Genomic DNA, 22,225 nt, shown 5'->3' on the forward strand with positions numbered 1-22,225 from the left:
TCAGAGGCCCCCGAAGCAAGCAGGTAGTTCTCGAAGATGCGGAACCATTGCGGCCACGCAACAGCAGGTCGACCAGGCACAGGCAGGAGCGGGGGCGGCGGCGCGAGTCCAGAAATGCTCATGGCGCCGGAAAGCAAGCGGCGAAAGTCACGCCCCCCGAAATGATCCCGTCCTCGTCGCCAATGTTGTAGCGGCGGGTGCCGCCCAAGTACACGAGCTGCTAGCAACCAAACAATCCCGCTTTACTGCCACATACAGTCATATATATACACATAGCGACACTGGTGCCTCTGGCGGCAGGTGATCACCAAACCGGAACCGAAACCACATATGCAACAATGCCCTCTGTTAAAACTTTCATCTTCCACTTAAATTCCAACACACTACCATTTAAAACTTGGTTGCATGAAAAATATATATCGTTCCTTGGACCACAATCTGCCTTCTTTGCAGGAAACCTGTAACAATAGAACACGTCTCTCTGGACTGCTGGGACCCAACTTTCATTCGGACGTCCTCAGAGAACACTCAAAAAAGAACTTCCTTTAGACCCATACGGGATACGGTTTCTACCATTTGAGAGTAAGGGCATTCCTTTGGATTTAATCATGATCCTGGGCCTCCACAGCCTGTGGAAAACGAGGAAGCAAGTTCGACATGTTGATCCCAATACACGTCCTGTGCCTGAAAACTTTATTGTGAGTGTGGTGCTCCTTAGGGAAGCTTACAGGGCACTGCCCGACGCGCCTGAGTGGATTACATCACTTGACAAACTTGTGTTGTCGAAGAAATTTTAAACCTGTCGCGATAGCCGACGTGTCGCTGTCGCGTTTTAACATTTATGTGAAAAGATTTTGTTTCTATGTCAAGACAGGGAATAAAGAAAAAAATAGGAGAAAGAAGAAGACGTTGTTCGAAGCGGACGCGTTCCTCGATGTTCTCCGCACAAAAGGTTCAATCGGCCTCTGGCCGAGGTACTGCTCAGGCTTTTGCTGGCAGTAATGACTACCGTATCGTTCTGCCCCGACTCCCAACCGGTAAGCTTGTGACCGACTCCGTTTTCCTGCATGCAGATCTTGCCGGACGCCCGTACAGAGCACAGGATTTCAGAGACTCGCTGCGGAACGTCATAGACCTCAAAGAAATTAGCTCCATCGGACAATTCCAGATGTCTCACGTCTGGATGGTGACTTGCAAATCTGCGCAATCAAAAGAAAAGCTCGTGTCGTGCGGCGATCTCTTGGTGAAGAGCCGCCGCTGCGTTGTTGTTGACCCGGAACCGAAGGAGGTGAAGCTGAAGCTTTTGTGGCTTCCCGAGCGCTTGGAAGATTGCTTCATCCGTGAGGCATTTCAGGCGTACGGGAAGGTGACATCTATCTCGGCGGAAAATTGGAAAGTCTCAGACATGGAGCAGATGAGAACTCTAAGCCGTGACGTCGTCCTGTCTCTTGCTGATGGAGTCGGGGTTAGTGATGTTCCGCATCAGCTGACTGTGTGCGGCGTTCAGAGCCTTGTTCTAATTCCGGGCAGACCACCTCTGTGTTTACGTTGCAACCGTGTTGGCCACATTCGTCGGCACTGTCGTACGCCGCGGTGTGACGACTGCCGGCGTTTCGGCCACACAGCGGAGGAGTGCGTCGTGACGTATGCTGACAAGCTGCGGCATCGTGTGCGGCCCCCTGACGACGCTCTACAGGAGCACATCATGGACGCTACAGAAGTACTTGACGCGACTGGGGACTTGCCAGCCGCCGTTGTAGCTGAGCCTTCGAGTGTCAGTGCACCGGTTGTTCCCCAAAGTGCTGCCGCGGAGTGTAAAGAGCCGGCGGATGACCATGCAGCGCCGCCTCGGTGTGAGGCGCCGGATTCTGCTGCTGGTGGAGAACCAGTGGCCGTCCTTGCGGCCACTACGGACACCACAGCGGACACTTCGCTTCCTCCTGTCAATGCTGGCCAGCAGCTTCCGGATCAGGGCCTTCTTCCAGCGGACGCTGAACCTGGTTCCACAGACGAGCCGCTTCAGAAGCGCCGTGCGTCCTGCGCTTCCGAAACGAGTGGCGATGAGGACCCGGTGCGCAGCACTCATCGCCGTCGGCGTCGCGCGTCGAGGCACAAGGAGCAGTGCCGACGTTCGAGGTCCAGGAGGCCTGGCGGTGGTTCTCAGGCGGCATCGCCGTCTACCGACAAGAACAGGGAACTGTAGGCATAGTTAGTTACAGTCATCATGGCTGATTCCGCAGAGTTAGTATACGCAACACTGAATGTACGTGGCCTTAGGTCTCGCCAGAGGCAGGTGCAACTCCGCCGACTTTTCTGCAGCAGGCACCTTGATGTTATCGCCGTCCAGGAGACGAAAATTGAAAGTGAGGAGGATACTGAGGTGGCCCTGCAGCCCTTTTTATCAGAATATAATGTTCTCGTAACGCATGCTGTGGGCTTGTCGGCGGGTTGCTGGTTGTTTCTGCGCAAGACACTCCCCTGTTCGGGCTTGACCTATAATGTCGATAATGAGGGCCGGTTGATATGCTGCGATTTTCTTCTCTATGGAAAGCCATGGCGACTAATGAATGTCTATGCATTTAATACTGTGCCACAGCGCATTACTCTTTTTGAATGCATTGCCAGCTTACTGGACTGTGACCGGCACGTTGTGCTAATGGGTGACTTTAATTGTGTGTGCGACCCAGCTGATCGTGCCGGTCCTGATACACCCAGCGATAGGAGCGGTGAATTTTTGTCTGTTGTTACGGAAGATGCAGGGCTCATTGATACCGGAAGTTCATGTCCTGGTTTCCGGTTATTCACACGCATTCAGGGCCATTCTCACGCTCGCCTAGATCGAATTTATGCATCTTTTTCACTTGTCTCCAGAGGATTGGTCTGTGAGACTGTACCAGTTTCGTTCTCTGATCACTGCATGGTGGTTGCTCGCCTCGGAGGCAGTGTTTGTTCAAAATTTAGGCCGAAATGGGCGCTTTGGAAGCTGAACTCTTCAGTAATTAATGATGAAGAGTTTGTCATTCGTGTCCGCTCGCAACTGGAATCCTGTCTCTCGAGCAAGATGCCGTTGTTCGCCGCTTGGGAAATGTTTAAGCAAGACGTGCGTGCTACAGCTATAGAAATTGGTTCCGTGCGGTCCTTTCACAGGAAACATCAGGAGCAGACACTCAGGAAAAATTTGTACAATCTGTATGAAATGGAATGCGAAGCACCTGGTTTATATACGGATGAATTAGCTAGTATCAAAAGTGAGTTACAACGATTTGATGCAGAACGTTACCGGGGTGCCCGTGTTCGATCTCGTACCAAGCGTGATCTGCAATGTGAGCACCCGACACGACAGGCTTTGCTTGATGAGCGCCGTCATGCGACTGCGAAGTTTATTTCGGGGATGATGTACAATGGCAGACTAGTGTCCAGTACAAATGAGGTGATGACCGTATTTGTAGATTATTACACAGACTTGTTTAGTGCTTCACCTGATGTGCATAATTCGGAAATTTTGGCGTATTTCAGCACCTTAGTGAGCCCTTTATCAGAAGATGATTGTTCTGTTATTAGCGGCTCTTTCACGCAGGAAGAGGTGGAACATGCAATTGATCAGTTACCTGTCTCAAAAACGCCTGGTCCTGACGGCATTTCAAGCGAATTTTACAAGGCTTTTAAATCTATTCTCACTCCTGTCCTGCTGCGGGTCTTCACAGTGGGGCTGGATATAGGAGCCCTTCCTCAGTCTTTTACAAAAAGCCACACAGTCCTAATTCCGAAAACTACTGATGAAGGAAAACTGCGCTCCGTAGAAGGTTATCGGCCCATTACATTGGCAAATGTGGATTACAAAATTTTTGCTAAAGTCTTGTCAAATCGCCTGCAATTTGCAATGTCGGTACTCATTGGATCTCACCAGACTTGCGGTTTGAGAGGCCGCTCCATTCAAAGTAATGTGCACATTGCGCGGACAATACTTGAATATTCCTCCAGCTGTCATGAGCAGCTTGCCCTCCTTCAGATTGACCTTGCGAAAGCATTTGACCGCGTACGCCATTCATTTCTGTTTTCACTTCTAGAGCGAGCAAACGTGGGTTCTACTGTACTTAAAGGGGTGCAACTTTGCTACAGCAACTGTTCAACACGATTGATCATTAATGGCCAGCTCTCGAATCCTGTGCCAATCCGCTCTTCTGTGAAGCAAGGCTGTCCGATGTCTCCTCTGCTTTTTGCTCTTTACCTGGAACCGCTTTGTTTGAGTGTTTTGCGTAACAGTAATATCCATGGGTTCCCTATTTTGGGTAATGAAGTCAAATTGCTGGCATATGCTGACGACCTTGCATTTTTCTGCATTGACAAGCCCAGCATTGATAATGTGTTGTCCACAATAGATCAATTCGGCATCGTTTCTGGTGCTCAAATGAATCGCTCCAAAAGTTCTGGCCTATGGTTTGGTTCATGGGGCACAACTCCACCTCTGTACGCTGGCATAGAATGGTCTTGTGTGCCTCCTAAATATCTTGGCGTTCCACTTCATGCCTACAAATCCAGTGCCCATTACTGGAGAGAGCGAGTTCCGGCTGTTGAGCGTTATGCTCAGACGTTTGTACCCCATCGCCTCTCAATTTTTGGTCGAGCCCAGGCTTGCAACACCTTTCTGGCAACAAGAATTTATTACGTACTCCAGGTCCTTCACTGCGCCAGACATTACATACAGCGTTTCCATCGTATATTTGCGACGTTTATTTGGTCCTCCAAATTTGAGCCGATGCGGCGTGATAACCTTTTCAGGCCTGTTTGTGCAGGAGGCCTGGGCCTAGAGCACCTGTATGTGAGACAGTTGGTTGCCCGTTTCTTCTTTTTTCGTGCTTGTTCCCTTCCGATTATTAGAGCATTCTTGCAGGTTAACTTCATGACTCTACTTCCGAACTTAGTAGTTTCTTCCAATTTTACTGAACGACCCCGTTTACTAGGCTTTATGCAGGAAGTTTATGCCTCCGTGCGTTTTTTGACAGTTCGGTTTTCAAATGAGTACTTATATTCTGTTTCGCGCAAAAATCTGTGCAGGGATTTGATATCCATGCTCTTCCCGCCCCCACTGTATCGTTCCGTCTACGTTGGGCTCATGGGTCATGATGTTTTAAAGCGAGTGCGTAAAATGCCAATTTCTCCTTGCACCAAAACATTTTTCTATAAATTACACACTGAAACTCTACCTGTCAAGACGTGGCTCGATAGGAAAAACATTTTTGTGTCTTCTGTAAACTGTCGCTTGTGCAATGTGCCTGAAACAATTGAACATTGTTTTATAGACTGCTAAGACGCGATTTTGTTTTGGGATGTGTTGCAAAGGACGCTACAGAAAGATTTCCTCCTAAATTCCTACAGTGTGCGCTACCTTGTTGTTTCCCAACCTGACTCGAATCCTTATGATATGATTCTTCTGATTGGACTTCATAGTCTTTGGAAAACGCGCATGCAAGATCGCAACGTTGAACCTGTTGTTTCGCCCACAATTCACTTTAGCCGAATGTTGCTGCAGGTAACGGACATTTACAAAAAATCGGACTTTGTACCGGATTGGTTTCCTCTCCTGATGCGCTGTATATCTTTACCGGCCTTTTAGTTATAATATGTTACTATTATGTTTCTGCCACGTAGCGCCTACCTAGGTGCTCTGTAAATAGTTGTTTTTGTGTGTGTATATACACACACAAATATGTATATATATATGCTTTGTATACAAAACCATGTAAATAAATACCATGAAAGAAAAAAAAAAAATCTGGCATGGCGGAGTGGAAAAAAAAAAGAAAAAAATAGCTGAGTGGTAGAGCGCTCGCTTCGCATGTGAAAGGCCCCGGGTTCAAACCCCGGCAACTCCATAGCTGTAAAACTTTTTCATTTTTCTTACTGTTTGATTCAAAACGAGGTCTGTTAGAAAAGTATCCGACTTTATTTTTTTTTTTGCGAACACCTGATGGATATGAAGCAAGCGCGCTTGCATCAGGCGACCTTGTACCTTCATGCGCATGCACGAATTTTTTCCTGCCTGCCGATAGCGTCAGTCGCTGGGACGCAGCATTTGAGTGAGGCAGTGCGCAGTGCTCTCGTCGGTTTTTTATTGCAAGGAAAATGGCGGAGTAAAACGAGTAACGCTACTGCATCAAATTTTGCCATAAACTGGGCGACAGCCAAGTGGAAACCATTCGAAATATTCAGACGGCTTTCGGTGACGATGCTATGAGCAACACACCGATTAAGCAGTGGTACAATTGATTTAAAGATGGCCGCACATCGGTGGAGAACGAGCCACGCTCCAATCAGCCATCAACATGCCAAAATGACCAGATCATTGCCGAACTGAACGCTATGGTGATGCGGGACCGTCGCGTGACTATCCGAGAAATTGAGGAAGAGGTGGACATGAGCAATTTCTCCGCACATTCCATTATCACCGAAGATTTGGCCATGGAGAGAGTTGCGGCGAAATTCGTGCCGAAGCTGCTCACGGTGGAGCAAAAGCAGCTTCGTGTTGAAGTCTCACAGGACATACTGGATTCCGCAAACAGTGACCCCGACTTCATCAACATCATAATCACTGGTGACGAGTCTTGGGTGTACAGGTACGACCCTGAAATTAGATCCCAGTCGTCACAGTGGAAGCATTCCACGTCACCAAGACTTAAGAAGGCCCGTCAAGTGTGCAGCAATGTCAAAGTGATGTTGACCGCTTTCTTTGACACCCTCTGTGTGGCAGACCACGAGTACGCACTCCACAGGGTCAAACAATGACCAAAGAGTACTACAGGGATGTCCTCCGTTGCCTACGTGATGCTGTGCGGTGCAAGAACCCGGAACTGAGGTCAACAGGAAATTGGCGCACCCATCGCGACAATGCTCCTGCACATTCCTCTCACTCGATTCAGATTTTTTGGCGAAAAACCAGGCTCCTGTAGTTCAACCGACTCCTTACTGTCCTAATGTGGCCCCTGCGATTTCTGCCTGGTTCCCAAAATCAAAAGGCCATTGAAAGGAGCGCGATTTCAGACAAGGAAGAACATTATGGCTGCAACGACAGCTGAGCTAAACTTCATTCCGGAAGGGGCCTTTTCGAAATAGTTCCCACAATGGCAGCACTGTTGGGAGAAGTGTGTGGAGTCCCAAGTAGACTACTTTGAAGGTGACTAGGTTTGCAACGCTCCAGTTATGCAAGTTTTTTTTTCTACGGCCAAAGGTCGGATACTTTTCTAACAGACCTCGTATATAAGGAACGGATGGATGCCGATTGGTGCTGAAATGTTCGCTCTCGTACGTAGGTAGCTTACGGCTGTCGGGAATAAAAGTTGCGCGGCGGATGAGGGCAACAGGGCAATCTCCGATAGTGAAAGGGCCGTGATGCGATACAAAGAAACCTTGTTTGTCGTGGGAATGCAGCACGTACCCGCAAAAGGTATGATTGGAGGAAAAAAGGGCGGACGTGGTGTACTCTTCAGCGCTATGCTCAAACGTTTGTCCCCCATGGCCTCTCAATTTTTGGCAGGGCGACCGCCTGTAATCTGTTTCTCGCCACTAAAATATATTATGTACTGCAAATTATTCATTGCGCAAGACTTCCTATCCAGCGTTTTCACAGGGTTTTCGCTACATTTGTGTGGGATTCGTCTTTTGAATCCATGAGGCGTGATAACCTTTTTCGGCCTGTATGCGCTGGCGGCCTTGGTATAGTTCACCTGTGTGTCCGACAGATAGTGTCACGTTTCATGTTTTTCCGTGACACTACACACCCAAATCGTACGTTCAGTCCTGCAAACAAATTTCAGATATGACCGACCATCATATCTGGCTCCAGCCCTCCGACATACAATTCAAGAACAAATTGCTGAGGCTCTTCCACCGGCCCATCCGTCACCACCTGTCACGGTTCCGCTGACATACGCTGACGTTGTCGCCAGACCACAACCTGTGGCGGCTCCGCTCACATATGCCGAAGCCGTCGCGAGACCGCCTCCTGTCGCGGCTCCAGTGACGTATGCCGATGTCGTCGCAAGACCGCAGCCGCAAATCTATAATGCGCCTCCGGCGCATTTGCGAGGGCCAGTGGCTTACCGTCGACCTACTCCAAGGGTCAGCGATTATTGGCGCACAACGGACAATCGGCCGATTTGCTTCTTTTGTGGTCTCCCAGGTCATGTATCTCGGCATTGCCGCCGTCGTCTCCCGGACGCGGAAATTCCTCCCCAAGCTCCTGGGTACTGGCCTCCACCGAGTCAGTACTCTGTGCCAGCTGCGCCGCCGCAAAGTCGTACTTTCTCGCCGGACCGTTCTACCCTCTCCAGCCGCCGGCCCTCTTCTCCACAACGCCGGTCTATCTCGCCTATGCGACGTCGCCCCACCGCTAACCAGGAGGAAAACTAGGCGCCGCAGTTCCTGAGGCGAGAACTGCGTCCACAACGAACTTCGAAAGGCCTCATCCGTCAGCCGCTAACCTCATTGAAATTTCCGTCGACGGCGTTTCTGTCATGGCGCTTGTCGACACTGGTGCTGCGGTTTCCGTCATGGACGCAAAGCTGTGTAGTTCTTTAAGAAAAGTAAGGACGCCAATTGCTGGACTCTCACTGCGCACTGCCAGCGCTCAGAACATCCAGCCGTCAGCAGCGTGTACCGCTCGCGTTGTCATCCAGGGGACCATCTATGCCGTCGAATTCGTCGTATTGCCCTGCTGTTCTCATGCTGTTATCCTGGGCTGGGATTTCCTATCGCGCCATGCTGCTATCATCGATTGTGCTCGAGCTGAAATCGAGTTCTCTCACCTGCCCGAAGCTGTCTTGGACACTGCCCCCCCTTCTGGTGCCTGTGTTAAGGCCCTCGTTGCCGAAGACATTGACCTGCCTCCCTGCTCTTCTGTCCTCGTACCCCTTGCTTGCGGCCCTCTTCGCGACGACACTGTCCTCTTCACTCCGTCCTCTATCTTTCTGCACCGCAAGTGCCTACCTCTCCATAGCCGCACTCAGCCCACCTACTGCTGCGCCCGATCCCTCCTCAACCGAAGCATTCCTTCGCTCCATCGACGACAACCTTCCAGCGCCGCAAAGGGCACAGCTTCTCACTTTACTTGATCAGTTTCGCTCCTCATTTGACTCACATCAAAGTTCCTTGGGCCAAACTTCCACTGTCACCCATGCCATCGACACAGGTGACCACGCACCGCTGCGACAACGTCCCTATCGTGTGTCTGTCGCCGAGCGCCAAGTTATTGAAGACCAAGTCGACAAGATGCTCCAGAGCGGCGTCATTCAGCCCTCAAGCAGCCCATGGGCGTCGCCTGTGGTGCTCGTCAAAAAGAAGGATGGCTCCATACGCGTCTGTGTAGATTACCGCCGCCTTAATAAGATTACGCGCAAAGATGTCTATCCCCTCCCGCGCATAGACGACGCTCTGGACTGTTTGCAAGGGGCCGAACTCTTTTCCTCCCTCGATTTGCGTTTCGGGTACTGGCAAGTTCCTATGAAAGAAGCCGATCGCCCCAAAAACGCCTTTGTGACACCGGATGGCTTGTATGAATTTACGGTGATGCCCTTCGGGCTTTGTAACGCCCCCGCGACTTTTGAGAGGATGATGGACACCATTTTGCGCGGACTTAAGTGGAAGACATGCCTTTGCTACCTCGACGACATTGTGGTCTTTTCTCCGGACTTTGACACCCACCTCTCCCGTTTGAAGCACGTCTTGACCTGCCTCTCTGACGCCGGCCTGCAGCTGAACTTAAAAAATGCCGTTTTGCCGCCCGTCAATTAACCATCTTAGGTCATGTTGTCTCTAAGCAGGGTGTCAGTCCCGACCCAACGAAACTTCGTGCTGTGGTTGACTTTCCCAAACCCACCTCCATCAAAGACCTGCGCAGCTTCCTGGGTTTGTGCTCGTATTTCCGCCGATTTATTCGCAACTTTGCGTCCATTGCTGCGCCTTTGACTCAACTGCTGTCTGGAAGTGCGGATTTATCACTGTGGTCTCCAGCGTGCGACGACGCATACAACACCTTGCGCCGTCTCCTCACGGCGCCGCCCATTCTGCGCCATTTCGACTCGGCCGCTCCTACCGAAGTGCACACGGACGCCAGCGGTGTTGGCCTCGGCGCTGTCCTCGCCCAACGAAAACCTGGCTTTGACGAATACGTCGTTGCTTATGCTAGCCGCACACTCACACCAGCAGAACGCAATTACTCCGTAACTGAAAAGGAGTGTTTGGCGATTGTATGGGCCCTCGCGAAGTTTCGACCGTACATCTATGGGCGCCCTTTTGACGTTGTGACCGACCACCATGCGCTCTGTTGGCTTTGCAACCTGAAAGACCCCTCCGGCCGCCTCGCTAGATGGGCCCTTCGCTTGCAAGAATATGATATCCGCGTCGTGTATCGCACCGGCCGCAAGCATCAAGACGCCGATGCACTGTCACGCTGTCCCCTTCCAGCCGAGATCGCCAGCCTTTCCACCTTTTCCACCTCCGGCGCTTCTCTGCCCTTGCTTCGTCTCAGCGACATGCCTTCAGCGCAACGCATGGATCCGTGGATCGCTTCCCTACTCGACTTTCTCGCCAACCCGACGGCTGCTTCCCCGTCACGTGCGCTCCGCCGCCAAGCTGCCCATTTTGCGATTCGTGACAACCTACTTTATCGCCGTAACTACAGCTCCGAAGGTCGCAAGTGGCTGCTCGTTATTCCACGCCACTTACGCTCGGAGATATGCGCATATTTCCATGCTGCCCCCCACAGTGGTCACGCGGGCGTTTTCAAGACCTATACCCGCATACGGCTGCGCTACTACTGGCGCGGAATGTACACCTTCATCATGAAGTACGTACGCTCATGCATTCCCTGCCAACGTCGCAAGACACCTCCCCATCGTTTTGCTGCTGAGCTGCAGCCGTTACCATGCCCTCCACGCCCATTCGACCGCGTTGGCATTGATTTATACGGTCCGCTTCCCTACACTGCAGCCGGCAACCGTTGGGCTATTGTAGCGGTGGATCACCTTACACGATATGCCGAAACTGCTGCCCTTCCGGCTGCCACAGCGACGGACGTTGCCTCCTTCATTTTGCACCGATTCATCCTTCGTCACGGTGCACCTCGTGAACTGCTCAGTGACCGAGGCCGCGTGTTCTTATCTGAGGTGGTGAAGGCGCTTCTCAAAGAGTGCAACACGATTCACCGAACTACCACCGCCTATCATCCGCAGACCAATGGCCTCACTGAACGATTTAACCGAACCCTCGGAGACATGCTCTCCAAGTACGTCGCTTCTGATCACACGAATTGGGATCTAGTTCTTCCGTACGTTACTTATGCGTACAATACCGCTACGCAGTCCACCACCGGCTTCTCTCCTTTCTTCCTACTTTACGGCCGCCAACCCTCTGCTACTATCGACACAATTCTCCCTTACCACCCTGATGAATCTGAATATCGGCCTGTTTCCCAAGCCGCGCAACACGCCGAAGCCTGCCGCCAAATCGCCCGCTCACTCACGACTGACACCCAGTATCGCCAGCGCTCTCGCATCGACCAAGACCAAACCTCACCGAACTATTCTTCTGGAGCACTTGTGTGGCTCTGGATCCCTTCAGGCACTCCCGGTCTCTCCTCAAAATTTCTGGCAAAGTACCATGGTCCTTACCGTGTACTGGAGCGCACCTCTCCGGTTAATTATGTCGTGGAACCCCTCACGCCGTCTCCTGATCTCCGCCGCCGAGGACGGGAGACCGTTCATGTCCAGCGCCTCAAGCCCTACTACGACCCCGCCGTCTTGCCATCATCCTAAGTCGCCAGGATGGCTCCTCTTGTCCCCGGGGCGATTGTAAGGATAAAGAAGAAGATGCGTCTGATGGTTTTGCAAAGACGAAGACGAGGTGACAGTGCTCTCGAGAGTCTTCGGCCAGCGCTACGCTTGTGTGCCTTTAGCCGACCTGATCCCGGACTGCTGCCGTTGCCATTCCCGTCGCCCCAGTACCTCGTACTAAACCCCCCGTTACAGTTCATGTTTTACCCAACCTCATTGTGTCTTCCAATGTTTGTGACCGTCCGTGTTTGTGGGGCATAATGCAAGAGGTGTATTTGGCTGTCCGTTTCCTACTTGTTCGTTTTTATGCGAAGCATATTACTAGAGCTACACTACAGCCCGTCGAGCGCGGCGGTGGAGCTACCATTGACCTTTAGCGTGACCACGTGACACCACGTGACAACATGACGTCACAGCAGAGAAGAGATGGGCTCCAGGCTCGCGCGGTCGGCCGCGGCGGTGGAGGCTCCAGATCAGAGGCGCGGCGGCTGACCACGTGACAACATGACGTAACAGCAGAGGGGAGATGGGCTGCCGGCTCGCGCGGTCGGCCGCGGCGGTGGAGGCTCCGTTCGGGTGTCCACCGAGATCACAGAGAATTACTGCTCTATTTCCTTTCCTAAAAAAGCGTCGCCTTCAAAGGGCAAGGAATCGCGCCGAATGGGTGGTGGCGTTCCGTGGGCTGCCTGGCAGCGCTACAACACGCTGTAGCGTTCCACTCCCAAAGGCGAAGCTTAAGCGTCATTAATTGCTACAACCGCCGGTACTACAGCTGCTGCTGCTGCTGCTGGGGGTACATCAATACTGTCTATAGGGAATGGTGGCGGTGGTGGAATAACTAAGGGTGTTTCCAGTGTACTTTCCATGGATGCCAAGAATGCTGTTGTAGCCGGTGCTGGGGCGGCGGTTGTACGCTCTGCATTGAATTCACCGATGATCCCGTATATAGCTGCCACGGCAATCCTTGCTACACTTCTAGTGGTTGTATTAAAATGACCAAGTATTCAACCAAGGAAAGCCGTGTATTACCAAGCTTAGCCATCAATATGCTTCGCATCTGACTAGGCTTAACCTTAGCTAAGCCTCAGCCATTTTGTTTCTCCTGAGTTCCTTTTTTTAGTGTCGAGGAAAAAGTTGTATAAGGATTTGATTAGTATGCTCTTCCCTCCGCCCATGTACCGCTCTCTGTATTTTGGTTTACCGGGGCATGACGTACTCAAAAGAGTACGTAAGATGCCAGTCTCGCCGTGTACAAAGACCTTTTTCTTTAAGTTACACACCGGTACGTTGCCCGTTAGAACATGGTTACAGAAAAAGGGCATTTTTGTGTCTACCGTTAATTGCCGCCTTTGTGATGAACCAGAAACAATTGAGCATTGTTTCATCAGTTGCAAAGATGCAGTACTCTTCTGGGATATCCTGCAACGCACATTTAAAAAAAGAATTCATCTGACTCCACATTCTGTTCGCTATCTCACTGCGCTGCCATTTGTTGATGAACCCCTGGACATGTTCTTTCTGATTGGACTGCACAGCCTCTGGAAAACCCGCATGATGGACAGACACTGTGAACCTGTTGTGTCTACAAAGGATCACTTCAGTCGAATGGTTGTTCATCTAAGAGACGTGTATGCCCAGAATGAGTACGAACCGGAGTGGCCCTCACTATTAGTGATGTGCTCTGCATTGCCCCTTTTCTAGTGCATGGTCTTTTCAATATGTATTGTTTACCACTGTTTTCATAATGGCTTGTATATAGTTCAGGTACATAGAACATTACACCACTGTAATAAATACCATGTTGAAGAAAAAAACAGGGGGTGTAGCTCAGTGGTAGAGCGCTCGCTTCGCATGTGAGAGGCCCCGGGTTCAAACCCCGGCACCTCCAATGCTCTAAAGCATTTTCATTTTTTTTTATTCTCTGATTCAAACATATACGGAACGGATCCATGCCGATTAGTGCTGAAATGTTCGCTCTTGTACGTAGTTCGCTTACCGCTGTCGGGAATAAAAGTTGCGCGGCGGATGAGGGCAACAGGGCAATCTCCGATAGTGACAGTGCCGTGATGCTATGCTGAAGCGGTGACCAAGATTATTAGTGTCGGTGAGCTGGTAGTGAAAAAAGGCCGCTGCTTGGTGATTGACCCGGCCAACCAAGACGTGCGACTGAAACTTCACTGGCTGCTACACAACGTGCCAGACGAGGATGTTCGGGCTGCCTTTGCGCCGTACGGAAGAGTGACGGAAGTTGCCCGCCAGCGCTGGCGCGTGAGTGGTATGTCAGAAAAAGGCTCGACTACAGTCACGCTGCAGTTGAGAGCTGACGGGAAGCTGGACGACCTGCCGCACCAGCTGAACGTTAGCGGTTAGCTGGCGTTCGTTGTTGTGCCGGGCAGACCATCGTTGTGCCTACGCTGTCGGAGTAAGGGGCACATGCGTAAGACGGTCAGTGTGCCCGCACTTAGGCGAGCATAACCGGCCCCGGTACAGGAGTAGACTCGGCTGAGTTGCTGATGGACGAGGCTGATGCGGAAGATGCAGCCCGTGCAGACGGGCAACCAGCAGCGAGGGAAGGGGCGCCGCTTACGTTTTTGACGAAGCAGAAGGCGACGTCAAGTGAGGTACCGGCGAGTGTAGTACAAGTGCAGAGTGCCTTTCAACAGGATGGCGATGGCGCGCCGAAGGGCGCGACAGAAGCCGCGGCCGAAGCTCTGGAGAGCGCTGAACCTGCCATCACCGAAGCCATGGACTTCACTCAAGAGGCTGGCACCCTAACAGCTGGGAAACACTCCCGCGAGGAAAGCGCCGGCGAAAAGACGAATCTTGATGGTGGCAGCGACGAACCGCCGTCGAAGGCCCCGGGAATCCGGCGTCCGATGCTGAAGCCACGGCCGAACGTCATAGCCGAGACAAGGCAGGCGGGGAAACCGCCTCCGTAGTTCTTCAATGTGCATTTGTGCGTTTTTTTTCTTGCTTTCCCTTTTTTTCCTTGTTTTTTTTTTACCCATCTGACTGTGTGCGCGGATCTGGAACTGCTGGCGAAGGAATTACCCATGGGTTCCCGACGCCTGCACGCGGATATATGGAAAGGCGACACCGTATATGCACCGTGAGCTTAAGAATACTGCTCGGCTGACTATGAGAGGTACTATGTGACTCAAGTCTCCTTTTCGTAGGGCATGGCGATGAGACTAGACACAGCTTTACATGTAGCAACTTTGAATGTGAGAGGCCTTGGTGCACGACGGCGTCAGTGCCAGCTTAATCGCCTGCTTGCTGAAAACGCGCTTGACGTAGTTGAAGTCCAAGAGACTAAGATCGAAAGTGAGGAATCCACTGATCGCATGGTGTCCACCTTTCGTGCAGTCTTTAACGTTTGTGTTTGCCATTTCGTTGGCACCTCGGGTGGGTGCGTATTATTTGTCCGAAATAATGTAGGCATCATTGTCGAGTCGGTTTTTTCTTGCCCTAGTGCACGGCTTATAGTTGTAGATCTTTCTTTTTCCAACTTATGTTGGCGCATTATATATGTGTATGCTCCAAAAGTTGAATCTGAGCGTTTTGATTTCTTTACCTGTTTGGAGCCCTACCTTGTTTGTGATCGAGTGTTGTTGCTGTTGGGAAATTTTAATCGTGTGTGTGCTGCTACTGATCGAGTGGAGGGCACGCCTGTGCATGGTAAGAGCTTCATTGCTTCAATCTCTGGCCTATGATAATAGTTTAGAGGATATTGGCAGTATATTTACCGAAGGGAATCGACCTCAGTTCGCTCATTTTCAGCGTAATAGTCATGCCAGGTTGAACAGAATTTATGCATCCATACATCTTGTATCTCTCTGCACGAGTTGCAAAGTTATACCCATAGCTTTTAGTGATCATTGCCTAGTGATCGCAAGTTTCAGCATAATGCAAAAAATGACAAGATTTACCTGGAATCTCTGGAAATTTAATGTAAAGCTTTTAGAGGACGAGCAATTCGTAACTGATATTGCGGATGAAATGCAGAAGCTGCTTGAGTAGCGACCCAGCGTTGTTTCGGTTCAGTGGGATGATTTCAAGGAATGGATAAAGAGAAGGGCCATTGAAAAAAGTTGCTTGAAGCGATACGAAGATAAACAGGAAGAAAAAGCAGCTCGCGCACAACTGCAATTTTTAATAGGCATGGAGAGCTCCGAGCGTGGGAAGTATTCCAAGGACCTAAGGGAGGTGAAAAGCCTGCTCGAGCGCTTAGACACTGAAAGGTACAAAAGCCGCCGTTATACGCGCAAGGACACAGAAACTGTGGGCTGGTGAAACGCCGACGAAGCGAGCTTTGTGTGACGAAAAGCGTTATGCTTGCCAAAATGAAATCAGGCAGATAATGAACGAAGATGAAGTCACGTGTGACGCTTATATAATCAAGCAGCTATTTAAAGAGAAGTACATTGAGCTTCTTGGACATACGCGTGAAATGAATGAGGCCTTCCTGGTTCACTTTTTGCCTCTCCTGCCGAGACTTCAGGACGAAGTAAAGGAACGTCTTGAGCAGCCCATAACTGCAAAAGAAATAGAGACTGCAATCGAAGACCTGCAAGCGGGAAAAGCTCCAGGACCTGATGGAGTAGGGGCTGAATTTTACAAAGCATTTAAGCCCACAGTCGCTCAGTTACTGCTAAGGGTCCTAGATGAAGCGTACAAAAAAAAAAAAACAAGTGCCACTTTCATTCCCCACGTCGTATATAGTGTTGATTCCGAAGCAAAGCAGACATTTGGGCTAGTTGGTGTGAATTCATGGTGGAAAAAACAGCGGAAACTTACACAGAAAACACAGAAAAGAGGGGAGACGCTACAAGCGCTGACTCGCAACTAAGGTTTATTAGAAAGAACAGAACACAATATATACAAAAACCACCCACGACTGCGTACGTCATAACAGATTACGTGCAAGCGTGCAAGATAATCTAAACAGAAGCATCGCGCGTGTGCACCCGGTTATTTAAGTACCTAAATTCCAATTCTGACAAGGCCACTGAAGGATCACTCACGCACCGTTTGCCGGTTTTTCGGATAAAGAACGCTTCCATCAGCTCCCGGGTCACCTTATCTTGGTGGAAAAAAAGCACGTCAGTTTTTGGGAAAAGGCACTCAAAACTTTTGGGCACTCAAAACTAATCAAGGACGGTATCGCGGTTTCGTGCCTTAAAGCCGCCACATCTAGGTCGTGCCACCACCTTGTTGCGGAAAGTGTGTCAGAGCAAGTGGTACGATTGAAAAGCAGCGGTTTTCCCGACCACGTCATCTCCAGGGCAGGAGAAAAAGTTCTGAGGTGGGTTAAGACAGGAGCCAACGGAAGAGGCCGTGTTGACAGTGAGCGCGGTAGGCCAGCCGCCTTTGCGTACGCTCACAGGCTTTCCCATGGGTTAAAGAGCGTGGCAAAGCGGTACGATGTTAGGGTGGTGTTCCCGGCTCCTAAGAAGCTCGCTGCAATTTGCCCACAAGTGGACAAAAAACTGGCGGCTGGTGTCCACAAGAATCGCAAGGCCTGTACAACAAAACATGTGGCGCCTTTCATTCCTTGCAAAAAGGGTGTTGTATATCGGTTGCCACTGTCTGGCGGTAAGGTGTACATCGGGCAAACGGGGCGCTGTGTAAATGTAAGGCTCTTTGAGCACCGAAACCTACTCGGCAGTGACTCGCGAGACAACCTTCCCGCACACTGCCAGGTTTGCAAATGCACACCCCTTTTCCCAAAAACTGACGTGCTTTTTTTCCACCAAGATAAGGTGACCCGGGAGCTGATGGAATCGTTCTTTATCCGAAAAACCGGCAAACGGTGCGTGAGTGATCCTTCAGTGGCCTTGTCAGAATTGGAGTTTAGGTACTTAAATAACCGGGTGCACACGCGCGATGCTTCTGTTTAGATTATCTTGCACGCTTGCACGTAATCTGTTATGACGTACGCAGTCGTGGGTGGTTTTTGTATATATTGTGTTCTGTTCTTTCTAATAAACCTTAGTTGCGAGTCAGCGCTTGTAGTGTCTCCCCTCTTTTCTGTGTTTTCTGTCTAAGTTTGCGCTGTTTTTTCCATCATTGATTCCGAAATCAGATGACCCAGAAAAGAGGTTGTTGGTGGGGAACTATCACCCGATAAGCCTCACCAACGAGGGCTATAAATTATACATGAATGTTTTAGCAATGACATTGCTTAGCATATTTACGAAATTGCTTGGGCCGCATCAGACTTGCGGAATCAAAGATAGGAGTATCGCCACAAATGTGCACGTCGCACGGACCGTGCTGGAATGTTCCGGTGTGCTCGGGGACCGCATCGCTGTGATGCAACTAGATCTGGCAAAAGCCTTTGATCGCGTTTCCCATGACGTCATTTTCAGCATTTTGGAGCACGCTAATGTAGGCCGTATTATAGCAGAAGGTGTCAAGATGGCATATGCAAACTGCACCACGCGCATTATTGTTAATGGTGCCCTCACAGACAGGATAGCAGTTCATTCGTCGGTAAGGCAGGGATGCCCGCTATCGCCTCTGCTGTTTGCGGCCTACTTGGAGCCACTGTGCTTAGCTATCATCAAAAGCTTTCGATTGCAGTCTACTCATGTCAAGATTCTTGCTTATGCGGACGATATTGCGGTATTCTGTTCAGACAGAGGCAGCATTGCCGAGGTGATCAGCACGGTGGATAAATTCTGCAAACAAAGGGGTGTCTCATAAACTGGGACAGGAGCTCTGGCTTCAGGCATGGCGACTGGGAAGCGATGCCTGAACGCTTCTCTAGGATGCGATGGTCGTCTTTGCCGACGCAATATCTCGGTGTCCACCTCGTGTGTTATCGTGATGCAAGTGAACACTGGAATGAGGATATGTCAAGGGCGAGGGAGAAAGCAGATGCCTGGAAAGGGAGGCAGTTATCAGTGTTTGCGCGAGCCTCCGTCTGCAATCTTTTCCTTGTATCTAAAATATGGTATTTGATGAATGCGCTGTGCGCATCTCGGGCCAGTATTAAAAAGATGCATGGAGTGTTTGCTGTTTTTATTTGGTCGTCGAACTGGGAGAGAACCAGTCGTACCAATTTGTTTCTTTCAGTGAAAAAAGGAGGCCTCGGCCTTGTGCATTCATTCATGCGTCAAGTTGTTTCGCATATATTCTTTCTTCGAAATCAAAGGGATCATTTTCTTATGACTGTTATCCAAGTGCGGTTGCAGAGACTTCTTCCTGAATTTTGTGGGTTTCTAAGTGGACACAGGCCACCAACCACCGCGGGTTCGGGCTTCGCGCGAGCCAAGGGCCCCGATAAGCCGTCACCACACACACCCTATAGACACCGTTGCAGCGCAATCAACCTCCGCTGGGAGGAGAGCGATTCGCCGCAAAGAAATAGGCCTCCAATCGCACAAAGGAGACGTTTATTCACGTCGTCCTTCAGCAGTACACACGCACTCAATCGTCACCCCGTCCCGGGGGCGCGCGAGGAGCAAGGCTCCGCTGCGCGCACGAAGCGACTCGAGCAATGCGCGCCGCTAGCACGCCGCTGCAGGAGAATGTCCCCGCGGCAGTGCTGTGATCTCCCTCTCGTGTCGACCGTTGGGCCGGTTTCGAGAGAGAGTGGGCAATCAACGCAAGGTACGCCTGTCGGAGATCGCTGGATCCCGCTGGACAGGCTCGAGCCGCTGCAGGTCAGAGGACACGTGCGGGCGAGCTCGAGTAAGCACTGGTCCGAACGGCAAAGGCCGGCACGGACAAACAGTAGCGTACGCACCTTACGCTGTCTCGACATAGGTAACATGCGTTTGTGTTGGCGTTCAGTTTTTTTTACCAGACTTGTATATGCATAGGCAAACTTCAGCCCTCTCGCGCTTGCTCTTATCTCCTAGAGGCAAAAGATGGGTTGTCGTTTGTACGGCGCGGCTTTTCTCATTTCCGGCCCGACTGTGGGTGGTTTGGCTCGTTAAGGAGCCGTGTGTCGGGGTGCGAGTTTTGTGCGGCCCGTGTGGAGGGGAAGTTGGCGGGGCGTTTGGAGCGATGGGGGGCGGAAAGTGCACACTTTGACCCTCGCCGCGGCGCCTCTGGACGCTTCTGATGAGGGGATCGTTGTCGCCGACCGGCGTCCGCGCACGTGCTGGTGTATGTGTGTTTGTGGCTGTGGCTGTGTGCGCGCGTAACCATGAGCCAAGGCGACGCAACGTTGAAACTGTTGTTTCGCCCAGAATTCACTTTAGCCGAATGTTGCTGCAGGTAACGGACATTTACAAAAAATTGGACTTTGTTCCGGATTGGTTTCCTCTCCTGATGCGCTGTATATCCTTACCGGCCTTTTAGTTATAATATGTTACTATTTTGTTTCTGCCACGCAGCGCCTACCTAGGTGCTCTGTAAATAGTTGTTTTTGTGTGTGTGTATACACACAAATATATGTATATATATGCTTTGTATACAGAACCATGTAAATAAATACCATGAAAGAAGAAAAAAAAACGGGGTGTAGCTCAGTGGTGGAGCGCTCGCTTCGCATGTGAGAGGCCTCGGGCTCAAACGCGGGCACCTCCAATGCTCTAAAGCATTTTCATTTTTTTTTATTCTCTGATTCAAACATATACGGAACGAATCCACGCCGATTAGTGCTGACATATTCGCTCTCGTTTGTAGGTAGCTTACAACTGTCGGGAATAAAAGTTGCGCGGCGGATGAGGGCAACAGGGGAATCTCCGACAGTGACAGTGCCTTGATGCAATGCAAAGAAACCTTGCTTGTCGTGGGAATGCAGCACGTGTCCGCAAAAGGTATGATTGGAGGAAAAAAGGGCGGACGTGGTGTACAGGGGGTGTAGCTCAGTGTTAAAGAAATTGTTGGCCCTCATCAAACGTGTGGCATCAAGGGGCGGTCTATTGCTTATAACATTCACAAAGCCAGAAGTGTGTTGGAGTGCTGTGACGCCCTTGGCGCTCGTGTGGCAGTTCTCCAACTAGATTTAGAAAAAGCTTTTGATTGTGTTGCGCATGACATATTGTTTTCTATCCCTCATCATGTTAATTTAGGCACTATTATCACTGAGGGTGTGGCCTTGGCGTACAGAAATTGCACTACCAGGTTAATTGTTAATAAATCGTTGGGGGCCCCCATTAACGTTCAGCGTTCTGTTCGCCAGGGTTGCCCCTCAGTCCTCTTTTATTTTGTATTTATATAGAAACTTTGTGTAAGCACATTATAAGAAATAATGCAGTTCAAGGTTTTCGGCTACAGATGGCTGAAGTCAAGATCCTAGCATATGCAGGTGATGTTGCTGTTTTTGGCGTGAGTCACGATAGCATTCGTAACGCGGTCGACGGGGTAAAGCGATTAAGCACTGTGACGGGGAGCAGGGTTAACTGGGGGAAGTGTGTGGGGTTCTGGCATGGACAGTGGTCAGTGACCCCGGAAAATTTTGCTAACGTGACCTGGCACACGACCCCTGTGAAATACTTGGGTGTCCCGCTGGAAAATTAACGTGACAGCGAACCGTATTCGAAATGGCAGGTGCAAGAAACACGCGAAAAGGCTGAAAAGTGGAAAGCGTCCTATCTATCTGTATTTGCGAGAGCCACAGTGTGCAATCTGTTTTTCATCAGCAAACTGTGGTATGTGTTGGAAGTGATGCATTGTCGCGAATTAATGTACAAAAGTTACATCGTATTTTTGCTGTTTTTGTGTGGGCCTCGAAATGGGAGAGGTGTACGCGAACCAATTTGTTCAGAAGAGTGACGGATGGGGGACTCGGGCTTGGACATTTATTGGCGAAGCAATTGGTCAATAGATTTTTGTTTTTGCGCGATGTGAATGATCATTTTCTGCGCACAGTGTGCCAAGTAAGGCTCGGTAGGGCTTTGCCAAACTTTGTGATTTCAACTGAGTGTGTGACGGGTGGCATTTGTGGGTTTTTCAAGGAGATAGTTGCCAGCGTCCGATTTTTGAATGCTAGATTTTCAAAACAATATTTGAGTGATGTGAGCCGGAAAGATTTATACAAAGATTTCAGTGACATGCTCTTTCCGGTGCCCTTGTACAGGGTCATGTACTGTGGAGGGCCGGGCTACAACGTATTGAAAATGGTAAAGAAAATGAAGGTGCCACCGGAAGTCAAGAGTTTCTTCTTTAAGTTACATTCTGGAACTTTACCTGTGAAAACTTTTCCGGAGGCAAAACAGTTATTTCTTCCTTGGGGGTCGCATTGTCTCATATGCAAACAGCCGGAGACAAATGATCATGTCTTTTTGCACTGTTGGGAAGGGGTCTATTTTTGGGACGTGCTGCAGAGGACTTTAAAGAAACAGCTTCCCATCCACTCATACGGAATAAGGTTTTTGCCAACCAAAAACGAGGATGGGGTTCCGTTAAACTTAGTCATGCTGGTGGGCCTCCACTGTATATGG

At 50.3% G+C, this 22,225-nt stretch overlaps 1 protein-coding gene and 1 non-coding gene across 2 annotated transcripts; both read left to right on the plus strand.

The window, feature by feature from the left end:
• The first annotated feature begins 910 nt into the window (after positions 1 to 910).
• Positions 911 to 2,203, plus strand: LOC149361552 (uncharacterized). The gene has a single exon (XM_089568111.1). It carries the CDS (start codon positions 935 to 937, stop codon positions 2,201 to 2,203), a length of 1,269 nt encoding a protein of 422 aa, XP_089424237.1. The 5' UTR covers positions 911 to 934.
• Positions 2,204 to 13,641: 11,438 nt separating this feature from the next.
• Positions 13,642 to 13,713, plus strand: TRNAA-CGC (transfer RNA alanine (anticodon CGC)). The gene has a single exon. It is a non-coding gene; the product is annotated as a tRNA-Ala (tRNA).
• The last annotated feature ends 8,512 nt before the right edge of the window (positions 13,714 to 22,225 follow it).

This window comes from Amblyomma mixtum, chromosome 2 (genome assembly GCF_055824585.1).
Source record: "Amblyomma mixtum isolate Tamu chromosome 2, ASM5582458v1, whole genome shotgun sequence".
NCBI classification, from domain to species: domain Eukaryota; kingdom Metazoa; phylum Arthropoda; class Arachnida; order Ixodida; family Ixodidae; genus Amblyomma; species Amblyomma mixtum.